This window comes from Symphalangus syndactylus, chromosome 5, assembly GCF_028878055.3.
Source record: "Symphalangus syndactylus isolate Jambi chromosome 5, NHGRI_mSymSyn1-v2.1_pri, whole genome shotgun sequence".
NCBI lineage: Eukaryota > Metazoa > Chordata > Mammalia > Primates > Hylobatidae > Symphalangus > Symphalangus syndactylus.
The window spans coordinates 65,976,357-65,996,063 of record NC_072427.2 but is presented as its reverse complement, the minus strand read 5'-3'; the positions used below and the strand labels follow the sequence as shown (position 1 = coordinate 65,996,063).

The following is a 19,707-nucleotide window of genomic DNA, read 5'->3' as shown; positions in this document are numbered from 1 at the left end:
CCCATATTGGTCAGGCTGGTCTCAAACTCTTGGCCTCAAGTGATCCACCCGCCTCGGCCTCCCAAAGTGCTGGGTGAGCCACTGTGCCTGGCCTTGAGATTGTCTTTATTAACCTATTTCAAGAAAAACAGTCTATCCTTGATGTTAGATAAACAAAGGCTGTTAATGAGATGAAAATGGGAAAGTATCCATTCCCAAAGGTAAACATTTGGGATTTGGGATCCCCTGTCATTACGTATAATGATGTCTGCATGTGGTAATATTGTCTTACCATTTCCCTTCCTTTTAGGTGTGTAATCACCCAGAGTTATTTGAACGACAAGAAACTTGGTCTCCATTTCATATTTCCCTAAAGCCATACCACATTTCAAAGTTTATCTACCGTCATGGACAGATCAGGGTCTTCAATCATTCACGAGACAGGTAGGGAAGTATTACTATCTATTCACTGTTAGTGTTTTATAATTTACAGTTTTACAGCTTAGTAGATAAATTTAGTGGAGAGAATATGAGTTCCCCAGCAATGAGGCATTTAAGCAAAGGGTGGACAACTATTTGTTGAGGGATCTTATGGAAGGAATTTGAGCACTGTGTTTTGGTTTTTGTTTTTTTTTTTTTGTTTTTTGTTTTTTTAAGACGGAGTCTCACTCTGTCGCCCAGGCTGGAGTGCAGTGGCGTGACCTCGGCTCACTGCAAGCTCCGCCTCCTGGGTTCACGCCATTCTCCTGCCTCAGTCTCCCGAGTAGCTGGGACTACAGGCGCCTGCCACCGCTCCCGGCCAATTTTTTGTATTTTTAGTAGAGACGGGGTTTCACCGTGTTAGCCAGGATGGTCTCGATCTCCTGACCTCGTGATCCGCCCGTCTCGGCCTCCCAAAGTGCTGGGATTACAGGCGTGAGCCACCGCGCCTGGCCGGAATTTGAGCACTGTTAAAACTTCAGCTAGGTGGCCTTAAAGGCCCTAGTCACTTCTGGTTCTTCTTTGAATCAGGAATGTGCACTGATTTGTAAATATGTACTTGGCAGCAAGTATGCATATCTATGCCCCATTGCTGAAATTGGTTTGTGGTGGCTTACTTTACATTTGGAATTGCACTTATGGGTGAACTGATTGTATTGTAAGTTAATCAAATTTACCTTTTTCTCAGAGTCAGCAATGATAAATTTAGTAAAGTTTGAAGTGGTTGTTAAGGTAATACACTAGAGACGACTTCCATTCAGAAAATAGATGTGTGGTCCATTCCACACCTGTGAGTTAGTATGGCTCTGGCTTCTGAATTTTTAAACAAGTTCCCAGAGGTTTTTTCTGCATATCAACATTTGAGAACCATGGATTTAGAAAGCTCTTTTGTAGAGAAACTCATCACCAATATTTAGTTTAATGAAACTGAAATTGAAACGCATTTCTTAGATTTTACTTCATGAGTTATTTGTAGCTCCAGGTTAATATTTAACTTGAGCTGGGGGGAGCAGGCCAGAGCTGTACTGCTTTTTGTTTTATATAGTATACGATACCTTAGGGCACTAGAATTGTGATTCTCTGAAATAAAATGAGACTACTTTTAATTTGTATTATCTTCTTACACTTTCACTAAATACTTTGTATTTTTTTTAAATGTATGCTATGATTTTTGCCTGGTAACATGGCAAGAAACTTCTTAAAAGTGAAACAATTTCAAAACTAAAAGGTTTTACTTGGTATGGAACCTCTAGTCTAGTTAACTTTCCATTATTTATGTTTGGGTTTGGCTTTATTTTATTTACTTACTTTGCAGGTGGTTAAGGGTTCTTTCTCCATTTGCACCAGACTATATCCAACAGTCTCTCTTTCACAGAAAAGGTAGGTGTTTTGATCTTTGGGAAAGGAGATTTGTCAGGGTTTTACCAGGATGCTCTTTGTTTTGCTGAGAGACTGATTTAGAACAAGTATTAGTTTTGCCTATATGGTAGGCCTTTATTTATAAAATCTTGATAAGATTTAATTAAGGAAATTAGTTGTCTTTATAGGCTCTGTGAGTTGTAGTTATGAGAGGAAAAAGTAGAAAATAGTATTATTGACTTTCCATCTTTATTTTATACCTGCCTTTCAAGAATTTCTTGCCCTTGAAACTTGACAAAGTCGGTGCTGGACTCTCTCATTAATGAGACTTCCTTCCGTCTTAGCCTAAGGAAAAGAAGCTACTCAACTTTGCTCATTGTCCAAAATATTAAGGCCAAGGTTCATAACCTTTCACCTCTGTCCTGTCCTTTTCTTTTTCCTAGCATTGGACAAAGAGAAGGCATTTAGGCAAGCATCCAAAAATCCCAAAGGTAATGTAGGAGCCATCTCTAGTCTAGTCCATATATATATGCCGTGTCTCATAGGCCTGCCTCTCTTATGTGTAATTGTAGTATAAAGGTGTGGCACCCTAACTTGCACCAAAGTGGCTAGATCAGAACCTTTAGAATAGTGTTTTGTTCTTAAGTCAAAACTCAGCAGTTGAGCAGGCTTTAACTGAGCATCGTCTCTTGGTTTGCTATTGGGTTTCAAATTGTCTTTTATATTTCAGGTATTAATGAAGAAAGCTGTTTCTCTTTCCTTCGCTTTATTGATATATCTCCAGCAGAAATGGCAAACCTTATGCTTCAGGGACTTTTGGCCAGGTGAGAGGTTTGCTTATTGCTTGATAAGAGGCCAGTTAGGAATAAATGGGATAGATATTGAATACTGTGGAATTAAATATTTAATATTATATCATCTTAGAGAACTTGTCGTTAATTTTCTTTCGTTAAGAATAAAGTTTGTAGGCCGGGCACGGTGGCTCATGCCTGTAATCCCAGCACTTTGGGAGGCCGAGGCAGGTGGATCACCCGAGGTCGGCAGTTCAAGACCAGCGTGACCAACACGGAGAAACCCCATCTCTTAAAAAATACAAAATTAGTTGGACATGGTGGTGCATGCCTGTAATTCCAGCTACTCGGGAGGCTGAGAAAGGAGAATTGCTTGAACCTGGGAAGTGGAGGTTGCCGCGAGCTGAGATCACGCCATTGCACTCCCGCCTGGATCAGTTGAGGCCAGCCTGGATCAATTGAGGCAACAAGTGCAAAACTCCATCTCAAGAAAAAAAAAAATAATAATAATAAAGTTTGTTGGCCAGGCCCAGGCACGGTGGCTCACACTTGTAATCCCAGCACTTTGGGAGGCCAATGGGTGGATCACTTAAGGTCAGGAGTTCAAGACCAGCCTGGCTAACATGGTGAAACCCCATTTCTACCAAAAATACAAAAATTAGCTGGGTGTGGTGGTACACCCCTGTAGTCCCAGCTACTCGGGAGGCCAAGGCAGGAGAATTGCTAACCCAGGAGGCGGAGGTTGCAGTGAGTCAAGATCGCTCCACTGTGCTCCAGCCTGGACAACAGAGCAAGACTCAGTCTCAAAACAGAACAAAACAAACAAAAAGACTTTAATTTGTTATTCATAAGTGAATTGTACCTTTCTTTTGCTCATTTAGTAATCGTATGATGCTTCATAATATATCTTAAATAGGCCAGGCGCGGTGGCTCATGCCTGTAATCCAGCACTTTGGGAGGCCAAGGCAGGTGGGTCACCTGAGGTCAGGAGTTTGAGAGCAGCCTGGCCAACATGGTGAAACCCCGTCTGTAATAAAAACACAAAAATTAGCCGGACATGGTGCCATGCGCCTGTTTCAGCTACTCAGGAGGCTGAGGTGGGAGAATGCTTGAACCCAGGAGGCGGAGGTTGCAGTGAGCCTAGATCATGCCACTGTACCCCAGCCTGGGCAACAGAACAAGAATGTATATATATATATATGTATACACACACACACACACACACACACACACACACACACACACCTTAAATATAAACTGTTTAGGCTTTTCTCCCATAATTTCTACTAAGTCTTGTTTTACTTGTTTCTACAGGGCAAGTGGAGGCTGGTGATTCGCTTAGTTAGTGATTGCAGCATAGCCTGCCTCAAGTGTTCTGGGAAGTTTAATTCTTTGTTCTTTGGTATAATGGTTCTCACTGATTTTATTACTTTTGATTTATGTAATTAGAAGTGGTTATCTCCTTAATGCGAAGGAATTTTTTTTTTCCCCCGAGGTGAAGTCTCACTCGGTCACCTAGGTTGGAGTGCAGTGGCTTGATTTTGGCTCACTGCAACCTCTGCTTCCTGGGTTCAAGTTATTCTCCTGCCTCAGCCTCCCAAGTAGCTGGGATTACAGGCGTGCACAACCACGCCTGGCTAACTTTTTGTATTTTTTTTTTTGTAGAGGTGAGGTTTCACCATTTTGGCCAGGCTGTTCCCAAACTCCTGGCCTCAATTGATCTGCCTGTCTCATTCTCCCAAAGTGCTGGGATTAAAGGTGTGAGCCACAGTGCCCAGCCAAGGTGAATTTTTTTTTTTTTTTTTTTTGAGACAGAGTCTCGCTCTGTCTCCCAGGCTGGAGTACAATGGCACAATCTCGGCTCACTGCAATCTCCACCTCCTGGGTTCAAGCGATTCCCACCCCTCAGCCTCCCAAGTAGCTGGGATTACAGGTGCCCGCTACCATGCCCTTTTGTAGTTTTAGTAGAGACTGTGTTTTGCCATCTTGGTCAGCCTGGTCTCAAACTCCTGACCTAAGATATTCTACCTGCCTCGGCCTCCCAAAGTGTTGGAATTACAGGCGTGAGCCACTGCGCCTGGCAAATTTTTTTAAATACTGATAGGAGCTTTGCGGAGGATTTTAGTTTTCATAGTAGCAAACCATGTAATGCGAAATAATTTATCTGAAAGTAGGAAAGAACTGTTTCTAAAATGATAAAGATTTACAAAAGAGTTATGTTAATGAGAGACAATCCTTGGATCATTCCTTGCTGCTATGAACGACCCTCAAACCTCCATGGAGCACTGAATAAGCATGTCTGCTGTGGTTTGTTTCAGATGGTTAGCTCTTTTCCTGTCTCTGAAAGCCTCCTACAGGCTCCATCAGCTACGCTCCTGGGGAGCACCAGAAGGGGAGAGCCACCAGAGATATCTGAGAAACAAGGATTTCCTTCTTGGGGTTAATTTTCCACTCTCCTTTCCAAACCTTTGCAGCTGCCCTTTGTTAAAGGTAAGCAATTATTTGAGCATAAATTACCACTTAGTATCTTCTTTCCTTTTCCTTGAATCAGTAAAAATACTAGTAAAGTAAATGAAGGCCTGACAGAACCAAAAAGTTCCCAGAGGAGTGGGTGGTGCAGCGTATTGAGTTCCAACTTAATTTACACTTTGCATATATATTTTTGAGTGTATTTATATTTTCAAAATGTTTATTTTTTACAATACTGTGAAGTACACAGATCTTAAGTGTACAGCTCTGTGAATTTATATATGTGTATACACTTGTGTAACAACCACCTAGATCAATATATAGAACACTTCCAGCTCCCTCATGCTCCTTTCCATTTAGTAGCTCTAGTTTAGAAAAAGACAAACCAACAATTAAAGGTAATTGCCATATTCTACTTGTGTCACCATAGATTATTTTTGCCTGTTTGTGAACTTTATATAAATGGAATTATCTTGTATGTACGCTTTTGTAACTGGGATTTTTCACTCAGTATTATTTATGAGATTTGTCCATGTCGTATATAGCATTCTTTTTTTATGGCTATGAAGTATTACATTGTCTGAATGGACCACAATTTATTAATCTGTTCTACTGTGGTAGATATTTTGGTTGTTTCCAGTTCTAGGCTATTATGAATAAAACCCCTATGCACATTTGTCTACATGTTATTTGATGAATGCAAACACTCCTTTCTTTGGTGTTTATGTCCAGGCATGGAATTGCTACACTGTCAAGTATAACCCTGTTTAGATTTAGTAGCTTTTGCCAAACGTTTTTCCAAAATAGTTTTATAAATTTACATTTGCACCTACAGTACGTGAGATTTGCTATTTTTCAGCATCCTCCACTACACCTGGGAATGGCAGTCTGTTTTGTTTTGTTTTGTTGTGTGACTCCTTGTGAATAATCATTCCTTATAGTTGTAATTATTTTTATGAATGTGTAGTGGCATCTCATTGTGATCTTAAATTGTATTTCCATGAAAAGTAATGATATTATGTACAGTTTCATACAATTCTTGGCCCTTACAGAATAGTAGGTGACAAAGAAGGTGAAAAAAGGTGAGAGGAACTGAAGTTACAGATGTAGGTCCAGGTCATATGGCACCTCATAAGAATTGCTGAGGGTTTGGAATTTATTCTGAGTGAAATGAGTAATACTAGAGAGTTTTGAGAAGAGGAGTGACAGTTCGTTTGTTATAGTCCTTCAGCTAGATTGAAGTTTAGAAACTAGGTCATTTTCCTTGTATCCTATAGAAAACGTTAGTGGGGTAGTTTGACAGTTACTGTTGTAGGATGAAGGACATTCTTTGGCTAGGTCATTTGCATTTGCCCCCTGTACACTGAAAAGCTCACATGATTTCCTTCTCTTCTATTTTCCCAGTTGGTTTCTTAAGCATTGCTCCATGTAATTTTTGGACTTTGGAGAGGGAATCAGTAATGCAAATTAATGTAATTGGATTCCAGCCTGTTTGGAATAATGCTGTCAGTGGTGGCAGGGTGATTTCCTGCTGGTGAAATATTCCTAGTACGTCTACTGGGAACACTGGTATGTCTGAAGAGTTGCTTAACCTTCTGTAAAAGATTAATTCCTTCTCTCAACCCCTAAATTTGGTAATATATGTCACTACTGTAATACATTTTTATCAATTCTGCTTTTTATACAAAAAGCACCATTCTTCCAAGAGATTGTTGTTCCCTATTATATGGACACCTGCATTTTTCTTAACGCTAGAGATATGCATCACTCATTTGTATTCTTCTCTGTTTTCTGAAAATATTGTAGTGTGTTCCAGAGTGTCTGCTTAGTGAGGTCCTTGTATCAGTTAGAATTGCCTGAGAAATGCCGGTGTGGTTAGTATGCTTTATGGGAAACTGGTCATAAAATATGTTTACCCAGTTGAAAGATTCACTATATTTACTCATTTTAATTTTATCCCATGTTGTGGATAGACATTTGCTCTTGTAGTGGTTTAGAGTATACACTGAATTAATGAGCTGTTGGGCCACAGGGAGCTGAAAGCTTATATATGTGTGGAGACACTGTTCTGCTTTCAATCTCATCATCCTTATCTCCAACATATGTATGTATATTGAAATACCAACCAAGTAGTATATTTTGCTAGAGCTTATTGTTCTTATAATTAATGATAAGACTGTCAGCTGGGCGTGGTGGCTCACACCTGTAATCCCAGCACTTTTTGAGTCCAAGGCAGGCAGATCCCTTGAGGTCAGGAATTCAAGACCAGCCTAGCCAACGTAGTGAAACCCCGCATCTACTAAAAATACAAAAATTAGCTGGGTGTGGTGGCACACGCCTGTAATCCCAGCTACTCGGGAGGCTGAGGCATGAGAATCGCTTGAACCCGGGAGGCTGAGGTTACAGTAAGTGGAGATGGCACCACTGCACTCCAGCCTGGGTGACAGAGCGAGACTCCGCCTCAGAAAAAAGACTGTCAGTTTTAAAAGATCTCCGCTTTCAGGGCCAGGAGTGTTGGCTTGGGCCTGTAATCCTAGCACTTCGGAAGGCCAAGGTGAGAGTATCGTTTGAGCCCAGGAGTTCAAGACCAGCCTAGGCAATATAGTGAGACCCCATATCTACTAAAAAATTTTAAAAATTAGGTGGGGCGTGGTGGCTCACCCTTGTAATCCCAGCACTTGGGGAGGACGAGGTGGGCGGATCCCTTGAGGTCAGGAATTCAAGACCACCTTGGCCAATGGTGAAACCCTGTCTCTATTAAAAATACAAAAACAGTTAGCCGGGTGTGGTGGCACATGCCTGTAATCTCAGCCTACTCAGGAGCCTGAGGCAGGAGAATCTCTTGAACCCGGAGGCAGAAGTTGCAGTGAGCCGAGATCATGCAACTGCACTCCAGCCTGGGCGACAGAGCAAGATTCTGTCTCAAAAATAAAATTAAAAATTAGCCAAGCATGGTGGTGGGTGCCTGTAGTCCCAGCTACTCAGTAGTCTGAGGCAGGAGAATCCCTTGAACCCAGGATGTCAAGGCTGCAGTGAACCCTAATTGCATCACTGTACTCCAGCTTCAGTGACAAAGCAAGACCCTGTCTCAAAAAAAAAAAAAAAGGAAGTCTTTCCTTTCAGCCACGCAAAATGATCTTTAGATATTATCCACTCTTAAACGTTAGCCTAGGTTCTGAATAAAGAACTAGAAGCCGGCTGGGTGTGGTGGCTCATGCCTGTTATTCCCAGTACTTTAGGAGGCCGAGGCGGGTGGATCACCTGAGGTCAGGAGTTCAAGACCAGCCTGGCCAACGTAGTGAAACCCCGTCTCTACTAAAAAAATACAAAAATTACCTGGGCGTGGTGGTGGACGCCTGTAATCCCAACTACTAGGGAGGCTGAGGGAGAGAATTGCTTGAACTCGGGAGGTGGAGGTTGCAATGAGCCAAGATCGCGCCATTGCACTCCAGCCTGGGGAACAGGAGCAAAACTCCGTCTCAAAAAAAGGAAAAAAAAAAAAGAACTAGAAGCTCCAGATGTAACAATTAACAATAATGTAGAGGCTAGGCATGGTGGCTCATGCCTATAATTCCAACACTTTGGGAGGCTGAGGCGGGATGATCGCTTGAGCCCAGGAGTTAGAGACCAGCCTGGCCAACATGACAAAACCCCGTCTCTACCAAAAAAATACAAAAATTAGCCAAGCATGATGCCGTATACCTGTAGTTCCAGCTACTTGGGAGGCTGAGGTGGGAGGATTGGGAGGCTGAGGTGGGAGGATTGGGAGGCTGAGGTGGAAGGATCACCTGAGCCCAGGAGGTTGAGGCTACAATAAACGGTGATCCCACCACTGCACTCTGAGCCTCAGAGAGTGACAGAGTGAGACCCTCTACGTCTTTGCAAGAATGTGGCATTGTCTGTCTCTTCATTTAAACTTTGTTGGGTAGTGGTGTCTTATTATGTCTTTAGTTAAATTTCTCTTGTGAAAATGATATTGAATACCTTTTCTGGTGTTTATTGGCCATTTGGATAATTGCCTTTATGAAATGTTTGTTCAGAACTCTTGTTTATTTTTCTGTTGGGCTGACTGTATTTTTCTTATGATTTGTGGTTCTTTGTATATTACAAATATCTTCTACTCTATAACTTTCTCATTTTCAGTGGTACCCTCCCCTGCCCACCCTTTTTTTTGAAACAGGATCTGGATTGTTCTGTTGCCCAGGCTGGAATGCACTGATGCAGTCGTAGCTCAGAATTAGGATTAGGTTAGGGTTAGGTTTGCGGTGCTGTTCAGGCTGGCCTTGAACTCTGGCCTCAAACAATCCTCCGGCCTCAGCCTCCCAAAGTGCTGGGACTTAGGCATGACCCACTGCACCCAGCCTCAGTGTTGGCTTCTGATGAATAGTTAATAATTTTTGTATCCTGTTGAAGAATTCTTTGCCTCCAACAAATTCACGAAGATTATTCTATTTCTCTCCATATCCCATTTATTGAAAAGACCATTCTTACTGGACTGTAGCATCACTTGTCAAGCAGGTGTCTATGTATGTGTTGGACAGTTTCTGAACTCTGTTCTCTTCCATGAACCCATTTGACTATCCTTGAACCAGTGCTACTCTATCTTAATAAGTACAGCTTCACAGTAAGTCTTGATAACTGGTGCACAGATCCTCTGACTTTGCATTTCTTCTGTATTGTTTTGGCTGTTCTTAGCCCTTCGTGTATTCATGTAAATTTTAGAATTGGCATATAAATCTTATTTTATCATATTTTCTTTCCCTTTTTTTGGTAGCAGCAGGGTCTCACTATGTTGTGTCCAGGCTGGTCTTGAACTCCTAGGCTTAAGCAGTTCTCCCACTGGTCTCCCAAAGTGCTGGGATTACAGTTGTGAGCCCATGTGCTCGGCTAAATCTTATTTTAATCTCACCTCTTTTTAGCAGTCTAGGTAGTATAGGTCAGTAGTCCCCAAATGTTTTGGTTATGTACCCCTGTAATAACAACATTCTTACTCTATTTCTCCAATGTCTGTATGCTATTTTGTTTTAAATTATATACATGTACTAACATATTAATATTTACATTGTGAAGTTTATGTGTGCCTACCTTGGAAACCACTGATATGAACAGTTTATTTGAATAGGGAATGGTGGTAGAGGGGAGACTCAATGTTTACTATAGAAGATATTCCTGTGTTTTACATACTGTACATTGTTTTTCAAACTTTTAAATTATTTAACCTCAAAGGTCTATGGGGGGCATGGATTTGTATATCGTAAATGCTTATTGATTGAATGAATCTCCAGTGTAGACTATGATCTTTGGGAATTGTCTGGTGCTTCTTTTTTCGTTGCTCTAGGCTACCTTCACAACAGCCTCTTCCCAATGTTAGTCCAGTCCAGCAAGGAGAAACATATGTAATTAATGTTGTTTACAAACATACTACTGCATACCACAGTAGGCAGAGTGTTAACAATCATTATCCCTGTGCTGTATTTGGAAGGGTCACTCATGCACATATTGAAAATATGCACTCATGCTTAAAAACACACACTCACTTAATGTGGTTCAAGATAAGACTTTTAAATACTACACAATTAACTGAGTAATGGTAGATAATTAATGGTAGAGTTCAGAATGGGAGAAGATCACTTTATAGAAATAGTATTGTTAAGTTGGATCTAGGCCAGGTGTGGTGTTGGCTCATGCCTTTAATCCCAGTACTTTAGGAGCCTGAGGTGGGAGGATTGCTTGGAGCCAGGAGGCAAGACCAGCCTGGGCAACATAGTGAGACTGTGTCTCTAATTTTGAAAAAGTTGGATTTTGAGTGGTAGAGATTTGGATAGGAGGAACATAATTCCAAGTTAAGGATTTGAGCCAAAATAAAGGACAGTAATGACAGAAGAGTCTAGAAGGGTAAGTTTGGAAAGTCTTTGAATGCCACCCTATGCTGGTTTAGATAATAAGCTTGTTATCCCAGCCCTATTTGTCTTACTTTCTTCAACAGATGCTAAAAGTTGTATTCCTCCGGGTCAAATGTTGGTAGCCACTGTGAAGCCATGAGAAGGAGTATTCTGGTAGCGGGTTCAGTAAGGCTGCTAAATCACTGGAGTCATTATATCAAACCAGTTGGGATCTTTGTTATTTGTATTTTATGAAGATTAACCTCAGAGTGTGATATCAGGAAGAATGGAGGCAGCAATCCACGTTAAAGAAGATGTTAAGCAAAAGTTTCAAGTGTCAGGTACTAAAGACCCGATAGCAATGGTCGTTAACAGAAAGATCATAGAAAAGGAATCAAGGGACTTTGATCAGTTTGGATATGGATGGGCATTGGAGATGGAAAAATTACTTCAAAAAGCCAGAGTTCAGGAGAGGATCCAGAGGGAATCTTAAGTTCCATATCAAGTTTAAAGCAAAAACTTAAGAGTGAGATTAAGAACTCTTTGATTGTGAGTACAGATAGAAAAGAGAAGGCAGAAGCCCAGTGGTAAGGATTTTTAGGGAGAAAGATCCTGGTTAGGAGGTGTAGAGAATGAGTATTGAAGTGTGACAGTTAAAAAGAAAAAGTAAGATATTTCAGAAGGGGAGTTTGGTTTAAGTGAAAGTTGACTTTTTTAAGAGAAAAGAGTTACAGATTTCACAATGAAAAGGGAAGAAGATGTCGGGTGCAGTAGCTCACGCCTGTAATCCCAGCACGTTGGGAGGCCGAGGTGGGCGGATCACCTGAGGTCAGGAGACCAGCCTGGCAAACATGGCAAAACCCTGTCTCTACTAAAAATAAAAAAAACTAGCCAGGCATGGTGGCTTGTGGCTGTAATCCCAGCTGCTAGGGAGGCTGAGGCAGGAGAATCACTTGAAAACGGGAGACGAAGGTTGCAGTGAGCTGAGATCATGGCACTGCACTCCAGCCTGGGCGACAAAGCAAGACTCTATCTCAAAAAAAAAAAAAAGAAAGAAAAAAAGGAAGAGGAAGACAGTTAAGAGGGTAATAGAACATGCAAGAGAGGCATTTGGTGGGAGTGCACAAGTTGGTTAATTATACTTTTTTTTTGAGACAGAGTCTTACTCTGTCGCCCAGGCTAGAGTGCAGTGGCACAATCTTGGCTCACTGCAACCTCTGCCTTCCGGGTTCAAGTGATTCTCCTGCCTCAGCCTCTTGAGTAGCTAGGACTACAGGCGTGTGCCACCACTCCAGGCTAATTTTTGTAGTTTTAGTAGAGGTGGGGTTTCACCATGTGGGCCAGGCTGGTCTCGAACTCCTGGTCTCAAGTGATCCTCTCACCTCGGCCTTGCAAAGTGCTGGGATTACAGGCATGAGCCACCGCACCCAGCCCAACTATACTTTTTAATAGGATGGAAAACTCTTGTGAATACTGGCAGGCTGTATAATTAACAGAAAGATATTTCTCTGCCACAAAGAATGTTTTACAATGTCCAGAACAACTAACACTAAGCTTAACATTATTTTATTTAATTAATTAATTTTTTTTTGAGATGGTATCTTGCTCTATTGCCCAGGCTGGAGTGCAGTGGCACGATATTGGCTCACTGCAACCTCTGCCTCCTGGGTTCAAGCTATTCTCCTGCCTCAGCCTCCCAAGTAGTTGGGACTGCAGACATGTGCCAGCACGCCCAGCTAATTTTGTATTTTTAGTAGAGATGGAGTTTCACCATGTTAGCCAGGCTGGTTTTGAACTCCTGACCTCAGGCAGTTTGCCCACCTCAGCTTCTCAGAGTGCTGGGATTATAGGCTTGAGCCATCGTGCCCGGCCTTAAGCTTAACATTTAAAAAAAAAAAGGTTCTGTTAGGTGGTTCTCTTTCTCTCTCTTTTTTGTCCTTTTTTCTTCAAGTGAGAAATCAATCTATTTTTAGTTTTTGGTTTGTTTTGTTTTGTTTTTTTGAGACAGAGTCTTGCTCTGTCGCCCAGGCTGGAGTGCAGTGGAGTGACCTCGGCTCACTGCAACCTCCACCTCCCGGGTTTGAGCAATTCTCTTGCCTCAGCCTCCCGAGTAGCTGGGATTACAGGCACCTGCCACCACACCTGGCTAATTTTTGTATTTTTAGTAGAGAGGTGGGGTATTGCCATGTTGGCTAGACTGATCTCAAACTCCTGATCTCAAGTAACTGGCCTGCCTCAGCCTCCCAGAGTTCTGGGATAACAGTCATGAGCCACTGTGCCTGGCTAAAACCAATTTAAATGTTTGAACATTTTATATAATTCATCTTCTCTTTGTGGTCTGGTTATTTTGGCACTTTTAAGGTTAAATAAGTGTTTGCTGAATGACCTAGTGAATAATGGCACATTGTATTAATGCACCAATATTAATATTAATACTAATATTGGTGCATTGGTACTAATCTTTGGAACATGGTATGTATTAATCCGAGGGAATGTCTTCTAGCCTAAAATTAAAAGTACAGTTTTACTCTTAATATTTTAAATAGAATTTTGTGAAGAGCACTAACTTCTAGGGGTTTAGGGAAAGTGGGCAGGATAGGTAATCTGTTTGATCATTCATTGATCTTATTGCGCTTAGTTATTTTTGCCCTGCATTTGATCTGAGAACTAGAGGTGACACGTTCCTTGGGTAGTAAGGAACACCAGAGAGAAGTGAATCTATAGAAACTTGCAATAGAGGTTGCTAGTGAGCTCAACTATGGATTTTAGCCCCTGTAGTAGTAGTAATATAACATATTATCTTAAAACCTAGAGATTAAAACAATCAACACTTGATATCTCACACTGTTTCTGTTGGCTGGGAACTTGGGAGCAGATTAGCTAAGTGGTTCCTTTTTTTTTTTTTTTTTGAGAGATTGTTGCACTCTGTTGCCCAGGCTGGAGTGCAGTGGTGTGATCTCGGCTCACTGCAACTTCCGCCTCCTGGGTTCCAGTGATCAGTGATTCTCCTGCCTCAGCCTCCTTGAGTAGCTGGGATTACAGGTGTGGGCCATCATGCCCAGCTAATTTTAGGGTTTTTTGTTTTGTTTTGTTTTTGTTTTTGTTTTTTTAGTAGAGATGGGGTTTCACCATGTTGGCCAGACTGGTCTCAAACTCCTGGCCTCAAGTGATCTGCCCACCTTGGCCTCCCAGAGTGCTCAGATTACAGGTGTAAGCTAAGGTGCCAGACTTTTTTTTTTTTTTTTTTTTTTGAGACAGAGTCTCACTCTGTCCCCTAGATTGGAGTGCAGTGGTGCGATCTTGGCTCACTGCAACCTCCACCTCCCAGTTTCACACCATTCTCCTGCGTCAACCTCCCGAGTAGCTGGGACTACAGGCGCCCGCCATCACGCCCGGCTAATTTTTTGTGTTTTTAATAGAGACGGGGTTTCACCGTGTTAGCCAGGATGGTCTTGATCTCCCTACCTCGTGATCCATCTGCCTCGGCCTCTCAAAGTGCTGGGATTACAGGCGTGAGCCACCGCACCCGGCTTTTTTTTTTTTTTTTTTTCTTTTTTTAAGAGATGTAGTCTTGCTTTGTCACCCAGGCAAAAGCGTAGTGGTATAGTCATGGCTGACTTCAGCCTCCACCTTCAGGGCTCAAGCAGTCCTCCCACCTCAGCCTCTCAAGTAGCTGGGACTACAGGCAGATGCCACTACACCTAGCTAATTTTTGGATTTTGGTCTCAAGGGATTCCCCTGCCTCAGCCTCCCAGAGTGCTGGGATTAGGTGTGAGCCATCATACCTGGCCAAGGAATTTGTGGCCATATAAAACTACCATAGCCCCTTATTTCCATGCTAATCCCATTATATCAGATATTTCATTATGAAATTTGTTTTGGATTTCCTGTTCTGAGATTCTGGCTTAGACTGTAGATGGGTTCTGACTGTAGTACTAGTTCTTAACCAGTTTTTCAACTAGAAAGTATTTTGGACTCTATCCTTGTGCTCTGTTACCTGTGTTTCTTCACAGCAAATGTTAGCTGGGAAAGATAGTAACTATAGTATAATAACGAGGTTTCATTTTCAGCAGGGATTCTTTACTCATAAACTCTTAACTCCTTGTGAGCATTTTTTTTTCTTTTCATTGCAAGCTCTGTATTTTCATTTAATTTGCCACATTAGTTCTGATTATGTAACTTTAGTTATTTGGAAACATAATGCAGAAGAGAAGCAGTTCTCCAGTGAAGACAAATTATGTTTCAAGGTTTTAATGGAAGAATATGCAAGTTGAACCCAGATTCCATGTTCCAGATCAGTTTTAAGAAGTTTGGGGTTATTCTTCGGCCAACAAACCTGAGAAGAGACATGGGGAAATGTAAAAGTTGGAAGGGGTCTCATTATTCTTTCTCTTATGAAATTCAAATAATATTTTAGACTAAAGTTCCTTTGGAGCTAACAAGTTAGTTTTGAGTTAATTTTCCCATATTCAGCTTTGTCCTCTTAAGGCAGAAAATTTTTCATTCTGTTTCCTTCTATGCCTTCATTTGTTTTATAAAGAGAGATATTGTTCCTGTAGCCTGTCTCCTAAATACAACTTCTTATCATCAGATAAAGGTAAAGACTTTGTTTTTCTTCCTCTATGGAGACAGATCAGTGTTCACTTAGCTACATGTTGTCATATTGGTCTTGGTAAGTTGTGTGAGGTCACATACTACCTGAGCCATATTCAGCAGTCTAACCCAGTCCTCCCCTTCTTCTTTTAACTCCCCAGGGAAAGGAATGAATCCAAACAGTGAGAAGCTCTCTTCTCCTTACCTCCCCCAACCCCATAATGTGCCTATAAAACCCTCGCACTCACCCACCCTACAGTGAAGATAAAATGTGAATGTTTTTGTTACAGAATCCAAGGAAGTGCCATTCTTGTATTATTAGCTTCAGGATGATACATAAACATCAAGAAGCTAAGAACTAGGCTAAGGACATAGATCAGTTGATACTTAGGGGTGTTTTGGATAAAGTTTTGGTTTTTTTTTTTTTTTTTTTGAGACAGTCTCGCTCTGTCGCCCAGACTGGAGTGCAATGGCGCCATCTCAGCTCACTGCAAGCTCTGCCTCACAGGTTCATGCCATTCTCCTACCTCAGCCTCCCGAGAAGCTGGTACTACAGGCGCCCACCACCACGCCCGGCTAATTTTTTTGTATTTTTTTTTTTAGTAGAGATAGGGTTTCACCGTGTTAGCCAGGATGGTCTCGATCTCCTGACCTCGTGATCTGCCCGCCTCGGCCTCCCAGAGTACTGGGATTACAGGCGTGAGCCACTGCGCCCGGCCTAAGTTTGGGGTTTTTAAAAAATCTCTTAATTGATGTGAATACTTTTCAGAGATTTCCTTCTCTTATGTTTGTAGAACAAAAACTAGCATGGCTCCCTGTATTCTACTTAATTTTCTTGTGTTCTACCCTGCATTGCTGTTAAGAATTTCAGGAAGGAATAGATTTGGGTCAGAACTTTCACACACGTTCCCTGTGCACTGTGGTACCTCTGGCCAGAGTTATTTTCTTACACTGTTTTGCAGTGGATAAAGAGTGTGATTTTGTTTGTTTGTTTATTTGTTTTGAGACAGGGTCTCACTCTGTCTCTCTACTCAAAGAGGCGGAGGTGGGAGAATCACTTGAGTCCAGGAATTTGAGATTACAGTGAGCTATGATCACACTACTGCACCCCAGCCTGGGTAACGAGATCGTGTCTCCAAAAAAAAAAAAAAAAAAATCTGATTCAGGCAGCAGAGATAGAAAAAGAAAATCTTATTTTGCTTAGAAGAATAAAGACAAAAAAGAGAGCCTGTCGTAAATATACCATTTAGTTATCTTTCTTGGGGCAGAACAGATTTGAGTCTATTCCAATTAAATGTCATGTTAAAAATTTAAAATGATGGTTGGCAGACAAAGAGTATACAGTACCAGTATTGATTCTGTCTCCTATCTGTCTCATTGAAACTGTTGTCATGGTAATGGTCTACTTATGCATAGTATGTGTTGAAAGTTTTTTTTTTTTTTTTTTTTTGAGACAGAGTCTCTCTCTTTCACCCAGGCTGGAGTGCAATGGTGTGGTCTTGGCTCACTGCAACCTCCACCTCCCGGGTTCAAGCGATTCTCCTGCCTCAGCCTCCTGAGTAGCTGGGACTATAGGCGCATGCCACCACACCTGGCTAATTTTTGTGTTTGTAGTAGAGAGAGGGTTTCATTATGTTGGCCAGGCTGGTCTCGAACTCCTAACCTTGTGATCTGCCCTCCTCAGCCACCCAGAGTGCTGGGATTACAGGAATGAGCCACCACGCCCGGCCTGAACATTTTATGTACTCTACAGTTCTAGTGAGTCAAGCGACTCATAAAAATTGGGGGCATTTCAGATTTTGCAATTTAAAATACACAAAGGTTCTAAACATAGAGTTGTTTTGAAAAGAGTGGCATGTGTTGAAGTTTTAAACACTATTCTGTATTAAATCCTTAGAGTTTTTTGACAGGCTATTGATTGAAGATTCACCCCCCAAACAGGAAGTTTTCAAAAACTCTTCCAGTAAATGTTAGTTTTCAGCTACAGTACCTGTATCTATATCATCATTTCCTGAGATCGTGAGTGCTGCAAATGCCCCTTATGGAAAGCTCTGGGAAACTATTGTGTTTCTCTGCATTAATTTTCCCCCTTTTTGTTTGGATGCTTAAAATATCCATGAAAATAGAATCCATGTAATCTAAGAGCTGATTTATCAACACTGTGCTGTTTGATTTAAAGTGAAACTTTTTCCTCTGTATCTAAATTTGACATGCTCTTTAAGAAAAGATGTAGAAAGCTAATTATGAGTAATGGAGACCTAAATTTTTAACATAAGCATTTTTAATTTTAAATAAAACATGTAGTGCAAAGCATGACCTCTTATTAAATGAGTAAGTCTAGGTCTGAGGGAAAAATATCTGTGTGTTTTCTGTGCTGTGCTGTGCCTTGCTGTGCTGTGCTGTGGCAAGGAGTATGCAGCTGTGGAGCCTGTCATCCTGGCCTACTTATTTTCACTTGAGACTTCTGTATGGTGCGAAAAGAGTCTTCGGAAAAGCCTAACTTCACTACTGTGTGCATATTATAGTCCTGGCGGCAAGACGCACACAGCTGCCAGTGCTTCCAGGGTAATGAGACATTCAAGAGCATAAGAAAAGGACAAAAGAATAGCAAAAGCTGTAACCATGTGAAAACCAAGTCAAATTCCCCATAGTATGGCATTCTCCGTCGCTTCCTCCCTCCCTCCCTTCCTCCCTTCTCCTTCCTTCCTCCCTTCTCCTTCCTCTCTTCCCCTTCCTTCCTTCTCCTTCCTCCCCCCCTTCTCTCCCTCCTTCCCTCTCTTTTCCTTCCCCTCCTTTCCTTCCCCTCCTTTCCTTTCTTTCTCCCTCTTCCCTTCTCTATCTCTTTTCTTCTTTCTTTTATGACCAAGTTAGACTAAAGAAGTAATGAACAAACTTTCTTTTCTGTCCACAATATTGCTTAAGGTATTCTTTGTATTCTTCCATGTCAGGCATACATTTTTCTATATCTAGCAATGTCTAGCAGTTCATGTTGCTACGTAAAGGGAAATTGGGTAGTGTGGTGGTACCAAGGTCCACATATACTAAACCAGATTTGATGGAACTAATGTTAAGAGAAAAGAATCTAGAAAAGTATATATTGGGTAAAACATTCTAGGGGTAGTCAGGGTTTCTCGAAAGCTGAGGCTATATGTTGAGCATTTTGAACATAGTTATTATTTTTTAAAACCTGGAATCAGAAAGCTGTACATCATCTTGACTTAGCAACTTCAATGAGAATACTATTTTAACCCAGCTCACAAAAAATAAGTGAATGAGCTGGGCGCAGTGGCTCACGCCTGTAATCCCAGCACTTTGGGACGCCAAGGTGGACGGATCATGAGGTCAGGAGTTTGAGATCAGCCGGGCCAATATGGTGAAACTCCGTCTCTACTGAAAATACAAAAATTAGCCAGGCGTGGTGGCCTACACCTGTAATCCCAGCTACTCGGGAGGCTGAGGCAGGAGAATTGCTTGAACCCTGGAGGCGGAGGCTGCAGTGAGATAAGATCACACCACTGCGCTCCAGCCTGGGCTACAGAGCGAGACTCTGTCTCCAAAAAAATAAAATAAAATAAAATAAGTGAATGTTGGCCAGGTGTGGTGGCTCATGCCTATAATCTCAGCACTTTGGGAGGCCGAGGAGAGGGGATCACTTGTGGCCAGGAGTTCGAGACCAGCCTGGCCAACATGGCGAAACCCCATCACTACTAAAAATACAAAAATTAAAGGCCTGGTGGTGCGCTCCTGTAGGCCCACCTACTCAGGAGGCTGAGGTGGGACAATCGCTTGAACCTGGGGAGGCTGAGGTGGGACAATCGCTTGAACCTGGGAAGGCAGAGGTTGCAGTGAGCCGAGATCGTGCCACTGCACTCCAGCCTGGGTGACAGAGAGAGACTCTGTCCCAAAAATAAAAATAAATGAATGTGTTCTAATTTGGGAATGACCACCCCTGGGAATAGAATTATTGCTAGTCAGACTTTTTCCAGAAAGGTAATAACAAATAATGTGCTTTGTTAAAAGAACTCCCTATGGTGAGTTGTATTCTTTTCTTAGTAATAACTACAGTGCTGAAGAGAAGATAATTGGAGGAAATGTTCATTCTTTTATTTTCTACCTTTATATTATTGGAACAAAGTAAGAAACAGATTTCTGTT

General features: G+C 41.7%; 1 protein-coding gene across 5 annotated transcripts in view; it reads left to right on the top strand.

The window, feature by feature from the left end:
• INO80 (INO80 complex ATPase subunit) overlaps positions 1-19,707 on the top strand; it is a 139,118-nt gene that overhangs the window by 67,258 nt on the left and 52,153 nt on the right. For all 5 annotated transcript variants that reach the window (XM_055278754.2, XM_055278756.2, XM_063639095.1 and 2 more), the window contains 4 exons: positions 290-423; positions 1,775-1,839; positions 2,549-2,642; positions 4,928-5,099. In XM_055278754.2, coding sequence (XP_055134729.1) covers positions 290-423; positions 1,775-1,839; positions 2,549-2,642; positions 4,928-5,099 — 465 coding nt within the window. The remainder of the gene's footprint in view (positions 1-289; positions 424-1,774; positions 1,840-2,548; positions 2,643-4,927; positions 5,100-19,707) is intronic.